The sequence below is a fragment of the Silene latifolia genome, chromosome 1, assembly GCF_048544455.1.
Source record: "Silene latifolia isolate original U9 population chromosome 1, ASM4854445v1, whole genome shotgun sequence".
NCBI lineage: Eukaryota > Viridiplantae > Streptophyta > Magnoliopsida > Caryophyllales > Caryophyllaceae > Silene > Silene latifolia.
Window position 1 is genome coordinate 173,507,898 of NC_133526.1, and position 7,785 is coordinate 173,515,682.

Genomic DNA, 7,785 nt, shown 5'->3' on the forward strand with positions numbered 1-7,785 from the left:
TGGTCATCAACCTGTATGCCCCATTCTTGACAATGCTTTCGACCTGATATGGCCCTTCCCATTTGTAGGCAAACTTGCCTGCTTTGTGGTTCTTGGTATTTTCGAATACCCTTATAAGTACGAGGTCCCCTACTTCAAGGGTCCTGATCTTGACATTCTTGTTATATGTCCTTGCTACAGATTATTTATACGACGCCATACGTATATAGGCGCTTTCTCGCAGCTCATCAACTGTATCCAGGCTCCTAGCCATTTCGACCTTGTTCGCTTCTCTCGTGCCCGACACCGTATATCGTGCGTGGGCACCGTAACTTCGAGGGTATCACCGCCTCCTCCGTATACGAGGCTAAATGGAGTTTGGCTTTGTTGCCATTTTCGGTGTTGTTCTGTCTCGACCGAGTACTAATGGTAGTTCATCCGCCCATTTTTCCCCAACTCTTCCAACCCGTTTTCGAGGTTCTCCACAATGATTTTGTTACTGGACTCGGCTTGGCCGTTGGTTTGTGGATATCTGGGGGTTGACTTTCTCAGTGTTATGTTCCAGCGTGAACAGAAGCCCTTGGTGTTATCTGATATGAACTGGGATCCATTGTCACATATGATCTTAGATGGTATCCCAAATCTGCTTATGATGTTGCGCTTGATAAAAGAGATCACCCGCCGTTCTTTTAACTCTGTCATTGCTTCTGCTTCAATCCACTTTGAAAAGTAATCGGTCATAACTAGCATATACACTCTGTTTCCTGGAGCCCTGGGTAGCTTACCTACTATGTCCATGCCCCACATCATGAATGGCCATGGAGAGATAATCGGATGCATTGGTTCTGCTGGCTAGTGGATTGCTGGAGCCGCCTTTTGACATGACTCACAGCGTTTGGCATGATTTATGGCATCTGCGCGCATGGTGGGCCAGAAATACCTCTGTCTCAAGATTTTGTTAGACAGACTTCGTCCTCCAGCATGGTTCCCGCATTCTCCGCCGTGTACATCCTGCAGCAACGTTTCTGCTTCCTCTTTGCTCAAGCACCTGAGGCATGGTCCCGCCAATGACTTTTCAAGAGAATGTTATCAATCATGATATACCTGGAGGCTTTTATCCTGAAACTTTGTGCTTCCTTTCTATCCTCAGGGAGTGTCCCATCCCTTAGCCAATTTATGTACGGTACTCTCCAATCTGCATCCTGCTGTCCTACTGTGGAAACCAGAGTCCTGGCTCCCTTCGTATACTGCATGTGTATATCCTCTTTCACCGGATTCTGATCTGGCTCCTTCTGGATGGCTGGGGTCAATACATGGGTGATAGATATATTTGACAGTTCTGTGGGCTAGAAGGTGGCCCCTAACGTTGCCATGGCGTCTGCCTCCACGTTCTGATCTCGCGGCACCTGAGTTATCTTGAACGTTCTAAACTTCGACTTTTGCTCTGTGGCTATCTTCAAGTAGGCTATCATCTTTGAATCACGTGCCACATATTCGTTGTTTACATGATTCACCACAAGTAAAGAGTCACTATACACCCTCGGGTTCTTCACCTTAAGCCCCGACGCCATCTGCATCCCAAGTATAAGGGCTTCATACTCGGCTTCGTTGTTGGTTGCTTTGAACTCACACCTAACAGCTTGTACTATCATATCACCTTTAGGTGATCGAAGGACCAAACCTACACCAGCTCCCTTTGCATTTGAGGCTCCGTCAATGTATAGGGTCCATATCTCGCTATCCTGACTCCTCGTTATTGTCAGCATTCCTTCTTCTGCCTCCCCACGGGTAGCAGCGCAGAAGTCAAAGATGAAATCTGCTAGGGCTTGGGATTTTATCGCTGTTCTGGGTTCGAATTGCAAGTCATACCCACTAAGATGCACTGACCATTTAGTCATTCTGCCCGAAAGTTCAGGCTTCCTCATAATAGTCTTTAGCGGGTAGTTGGTTATTACGTGGATGGTGTGAGATTCAAAGTACGGTCGCAGTTTATAGGAAGCAGTAACCAAAGCCAACGTTAATTTTTCAAAGGAAGTGTACCTGGTCTCTGCGGGAAGCAGAGACTTGCTAATGTAATACACAGGATGTTGCACCCCTTCTTGTTCTTTGACCAAGACCGCACTTACATACCGCTTCCGTGATCGACATGTGTACAGGGAATAGTGGCTCCCCTTGCTCCGGCTTCGCGAGTAACGGTGGCGTGCTTAGATAGCTTTTGAGTTCCGCGAATGCCTTTTCATGTTCCTCGGTCCATTCGAATTTCTGACTTTTCCTCAATATATCATAGAACAGCTTGCACCTATCTGAAGCCCTCGATATGAACCTGTTTAGGGCCGCCACCTTCCCCGCTTGACCTTTGCACATCTTTTGGCTTCTGGTGATTCCAGCTGGAGTATTGCTTTTATCTGCTCCTTGCTTGCTTCAATTCCTCTCTGGGTCACCATATATCCTAAGAATTTTCCCGAGGATACTCCAAACGAGCACTTGGACAGATTAAGCTTCATTTTAAACTCCCTTAATGTCTGGAAGGTGTCCGCTAAGTGTTCCATATGCATTCCTGCTTTTTTGGACTTCACTACCATGTCGTCTATGTATACTTCCATGGTCTTTCCTATTTGCTGCTTGAACATTTTATTTACCGGTCGCTGGTAAGTGGACCCGGCGTTCTTTAAGCCAAAGGGCATGACATTGTAACAATATATGCCTCTTTCTGACATGAATGCTGTTTTCTCTTGATCTTGTGGATGCATCTTGATCTGATTGTAACCGCTCCAGGCGTCGAGGAAAGTAAGTACCTCGTGTCCTGCAGTAGCGTCCACCATTGCATCGATATGTGGTAGTGGAAAGGGGTCCTTGGGACAAGCTTTGTTTAAATCGGTGAAGTCTACGCATACCCTCCACTTCCCATTTTTCTTGGGCACTACTACTACATTAGAAAGCCATTTAGGATAGCTAACTTCTCTGATTTTACCTGCTGCCAAGAGACTGTCTACCTCTTTGTTAATGACCTCGTTCCGTTCTGCCGCGAATTTTCTTCTGTTCTGCTGTACTGGGGTGCAGCTTGGGTTCACACTTAGCTTATGTGAAATAACGGATGGGTCTATACCTACCATATCGTCGTGGGACAAGGCGAAACAGTCCATGTTGGTTTTCAGAAATTGAGTCAGCTGGCTGCGTAGCTCTTCACTGTAAGTTGCTCCAATTAATATTGTCCTATCCGGGTGCTCCTCGTCCGTGTGGACCTTGTCTAGTTCCTCTGAGGGAGGCTCTTTGTATTATTTCGAGGTGCCCTGGTTCTGTAATTGTTATGAGGGGAGCCTGGTTGTAGCTTTGAGGGCTTGAGCGTAGCAGTTCCTGGATTCCTCTCGATCCCCTTTTACTGTGACCGTACCCCATGGTGTTGGGAACTTGAGACACTGATGATGTGTTGAGGGCACCGCCTTCATCTGATGCAGCCATGGTCTTCCTAGTATCACATTGTAAGTGGTCGGACCCTCAATGACTAAGTATCTCACCAGTTTATTAACTCCTTCAATATACGTTGGGATGGTTATCTCACCTACCGAATGCGCAGTCTCACCACTAAACCCCACCAGGGGTACAGATTTCTTTATCAGGTTTTCTTTATCAAAACCCATGGTTTTGAGGGTTTCCAGCATGATGAGGTTCACCGAACTCCCTGTATCCACCAATGCTTTTCGTACGGTGCAATTGCCAATGGATAACGTTATAGTTAGGGCATCGTCGTGTTGCTCTGCACCGCTTTCTATGTCGGTTTCGTCGAAAGTTACCGGGGGTAAATTGCTCTGGCTTACTCTCTATGAAGTTTCTGGATGATCCCCTTTACTTCCGGTGGCTTTCCTCTTAGCGGCGAAATATGTCAAACCTGATAGCTCGGATCCGCCTGTTATCACGTTAATAATTTTCGTGCGTATGGGTGGGGGCGAAGGAAGCACCCGGTTTCTTTCGCTTCTCTCCTATCCCCGCTTGCCCCCACGTGATAACAGGTGGTCCAAGTTTCCCCGCGTACTGGAACTTTACTTCCTTTCGCAACCTGTAGCGCGATCTTCGTCCCGTGACCTATGTCCCCGATGCCATTCGCATCTCTCTTGCTTCATTGTCTCTGTCGTCGTTGGGTCGATCCTGAGTGGGAGGCTTTGGCCACCTAACCTGATCACCTTGGCCTCTTAGCGCTTTCAGCAACCCTTCCATTCCCGTGTTGAATCCATACTCAAATAGCTTAGGAGGGTGCTGAGAGTCGCAACTTGCTAGGTTTTTTCTGCTATTCTGCTGATATTAGGTCTGCCGTATGGCTTAGCTCGTTCGTCTTTCTTTTCTGTTGTGATTTTCCTGCTAGGTTTGTCGAAGTTTTCTATTCCTTTTCTAGCTTGTATATCTTCTTCCAATCTTAATGCTGTTGTAGCTCTCTGCTGGACTTCTTCGAACCTCTCACAAGGGTACATCGTTAATTCTTTGTAGAGGTTTGATTCCTTATCCAAGCCCTGCCTGAAGGCGTTGATGGCCGTGGATGTATCGCAGCCTCGTATTGAGACTTTCTCTGCATTGAACCTGGTGACGTAATCTTTGATTGATTCACCTATTTCCTGAACGATCCTATACAGATCACTTGGCTGCTTTGGTGTTTTCCGGCTGCTGGAGAACTGCTAATTGAATGCGTTGACCAAATCGGCGAATGAAGATATGGTCTCGTTAGGCAAGCCGACGAACCATTGTAATGCTGATCCGGTTAGGGTCGAACCAAATCCTTTACACATACATGCCTCTTTTGAGGCTCCTATGGAAGTGGTAACCATCATTTTCTGCTTGAATTGGCTAATGTGATCGCAGGGGTCTGTGGTTCCATGAAGAGGGTCATTGTTGGGACGTTGAATCCTTTTGGTAAGGCCACTGTAGCTATATCATCAGTAAACGGCGAGTCAGCGTAGCTTTCTGGTGCGGCCATCTCCATAGGCAGCAGCATTCCTGGGACCCTTCGGAGGAGGCTTCGTAGTTCCTGGTATTGTTGTTCTGTGTATGTCTCTCTCCCGGCAGGTCGCGGGTGCTCTTGTAACTGATGTTCGGCTCCTCGTACGAAGTTCTGTTGTCCCAAGACTGCTGGTTGGTGCATCTGCGATGCTGCTGCAGCCGAGCCGCTTTCCCAGGTATACTCAGCTTGATTCGTAACCGGGGCCCTGATCATCGGGGCCATGGGTTCCGCTGCTCTGCTCATTGGCGTCCTTCTGCATCTGACGTGGGTGTTGACTCTTGGTGGGCTGGCTCCTCATCTGGTGTCAATGCCCCCAGTCCTATTGGGATCAGGCCTCCTCTTGGCTGTGGTGTTGCGTCCATGTCCAGCCTAAGTGCCACTTCGCGTGGCAACACCCGCATCTGCCTCCGGTCCCCACTTTCTCCCGGTGGCCTCCCGGGTATGTCTTCCTGCATCCAAGGGGCCGAATTAGCGGCATGGCTCCTTAACTCATTGATCTGTGCTCGGAGGAGATTGTTGTCCTCTTCCATCTGGGATCTCATGCTTCTATTCTCGTTCTGCATTGTCCGGATTGTCCTTGCTAATGTGTCCAATCCGCTTATCATGATGGTGGTGGGACTCGGAGGAGCCTGAGCCTGTTGCCTAGATTGTGTTCCTCTTTCAGGTTGTGTGACTCCTTGCCGTCCCTGGAAGACTCCTGAATCTCTAGTCTGGGCTCTCTCCGAAAATGGGCTTGCTGCTACCTGGGAACTTTGGCTTTGCTTAACTGCTGGTATATGGGCAGCAGTGGTGGTCTGAATCGAGGTACCGCGTGCTGCTGTTGCCGAGGGAGATGGTACCTGTGTTGCTGCCGAGAGGGGCGGTACCCGCGTTGCTGGGGCACCGCTGGTGCTACCTGGGTTGGTTTCTTGGTGTCCGGAAATGTTATGCTTGCTGTGTAGACTGGCTAACGAAGACGACCACTATGCCCCACGGTGGGCGCCAAACTGTTTTGGTAAATTTCTACCAGTTTAGGGTTAAAGTAGTCTTAACGTTAGTTCTGAATTGTGATTTGATTGTTTGTTGTATGCTAATTTGAATGCGCGACGTAAATAAAGAACACAAACAATTTTGGTGACGCGGAAAACCCAATTTGGGAAACAACCGCGGGGGGAGACGGAATCCCACCAAGATTTTCACTATAATTCGGGAGGAAGTACAGTTCGTGCGTTGTGACATGAATTCTAGGGTGTAGTTCTCGTATTTTCCGATGATCTTCCTTCTTTGCATTGAGGCCTCTTATATAGGGTAGCTCGTTCAGCTAGGGTTCCTTGCTTTTCCTCCAAGTTATTCCTAATTTAACATAGAATAGGACTGTCCTTTATTGGACTACGGTAGGTGATAGAGTTCTCGTATGCTTCTTCTACGCGGATCAAAGCCCATGTCTTGCACTATGCACTGATGCTGCCACCCTAGCTCCCCGACATCCTGCGTCCCACACTGCTTCCAGACCTGCTGCCCCAGACCAGCCCATATCCAGATTTTGGGCCTAACAACAAGTTTCCACACTTCGTGAACAAGAGTTGAAAGCAATGAAGGTGGTTGTTGGGGCGATTGAAACTCGTAATGATTGTTATTTAAGGGGCCTTAAGGAAACGGAAAAGGACGCGGATGATTTCATCAAATATGTGTTGGGTACTTATGAAAAATTTAACAATCTTAGAAAATGATTTGAAGAGGATATTGACGCTTTAAAGTTCATTATTAATAAGGATTAGGAGACCTTATTTATTCATGTTTTATATTTAGTTATTTAATTATGTTGTACTTTTATTTTTAAGTTCATCCTGATATTATTTCTAAATTAGTTAACATTGTTGGGTTTTCTCTTCTTCTACCTCTTTTATACTTCCTCCGTCCCGATAAAATGTTATCTATTTCCATTTTTAGGTGTATCATTCATTTGGTTTCTATTCCACAAGTGGGCTATTATATGCAAGTGGCCATTGTTTGCAAGGTAAATGCAATTGGCAATCACCAACAGTCATAATTTATGAACCATGTTATCAAAAAAAAAATTGCAAGTGGCAATTATTTTTAACTATTCAAGGCACGGTTCACCAAAGGTCATAAATTCAATTATAAATATTTGGTGGTTAACATCATTCTAAAAGAAAACCATTTACAATAACAATAGTTCTCTCTGTCTTCTCACTAAAAATACAAACGATTTCAAATGGCAAACCTAAGTGGTATGTCAACTGGTTTGATCGCCAATTTGGAAAAATACATTCAAACGGTACTTGAACAAGAGTTGAGAACGATGAAGATGATTGTTAGTGCGGTTGAAACTCACAACTATTGTTATATAGAGGGCATTAAGGAGATTGAAAAGGAAGCAGATGATCTCATACAATCCTTGTTTGTTTCTTATGGAAAATGCATCGACCTTAGGAAAGAATTTGAGGAGGATCTAAAGACTTTAAAATCCTTAAATTAGTAAGGATTAATAGAAGTCCTTAATAATTTATTCATGTATTTAATTTCCAATTAATATCTATGCATGTTTTATTTTAATAATATTATTATGTTGTACTTTTCTTATTTAAGTTTATCTTAATATTACTTCAATTTAGTACTATCATTGTTGGGTTTTCTCTTCTACCCCTTTTATATTTTGTTCGAATTTGAATGTTAACTATATGACGTCATTTTAATTTCGTACTTGAACAAGAGTTCAGAAATAAATATCGGTTTTAAATAAAGTACATAGTATAATCTATATATATATATATAAAAGAGAGTTTTTTCGAGCGATCTGAGAGCGTCCACATCATCAA

At 45.2% G+C, this 7,785-nt stretch overlaps 2 protein-coding genes across 2 annotated transcripts; both read right to left on the minus strand.

The window, feature by feature from the left end:
• Nucleotides 1-831: 831 nt before the first annotated feature.
• Nucleotides 832-1,232, minus strand: LOC141587901 (uncharacterized). The gene is made up of 2 exons (XM_074409368.1): nucleotides 1,084-1,232; nucleotides 832-1,027 (listed from the first exon to the last, which is right to left on the minus strand). Exons 1-2 carry the CDS (start codon nucleotides 1,230-1,232, stop codon nucleotides 832-834), a joined length of 345 nt encoding a protein of 114 aa, XP_074265469.1.
• Nucleotides 1,233-1,325: 93 nt separating this feature from the next.
• LOC141587908 (uncharacterized) lies at nucleotides 1,326-3,122 on the minus strand. Its single transcript, XM_074409373.1, has 2 exons — nucleotides 2,684-3,122; nucleotides 1,326-2,026 (listed from the first exon to the last, which is right to left on the minus strand). The coding sequence occupies exons 1-2, from the start codon at nucleotides 3,120-3,122 to the stop codon at nucleotides 1,326-1,328; spliced, it is 1,140 nt and encodes a 379-aa protein (XP_074265474.1).
• Between the last annotated feature and the right edge of the window lie 4,663 nt (nucleotides 3,123-7,785).

Bases quoted from the DNA above. Each gene is read 5' to 3' on its own strand.
- LOC141587901 (XM_074409368.1), bottom strand. From the start codon at position 1,232: ATGCAGTATACGAAGGGAGCCAGGACTCTGGTTTCCACAGTAGGACAG. The intron at 1,028-1,083 runs GTATATCATGAT...ACCATGCCTCAG, and splicing joins TTCAGGATAAAAGCCTCCAG to GTGCTTGAGCAAAGAGGAAG.
- LOC141587908 (XM_074409373.1), bottom strand. From the start codon at position 3,122: ATGGACTGTTTCGCCTTGTCCCACGACGATATGGTAGGTATAGACCCA. The intron at 2,027-2,683 runs GCATATATTGTT...TGCTTCCCGCAG, and splicing joins AGCATTCATGTCAGAAAGAG to AGACCAGGTACACTTCCTTT.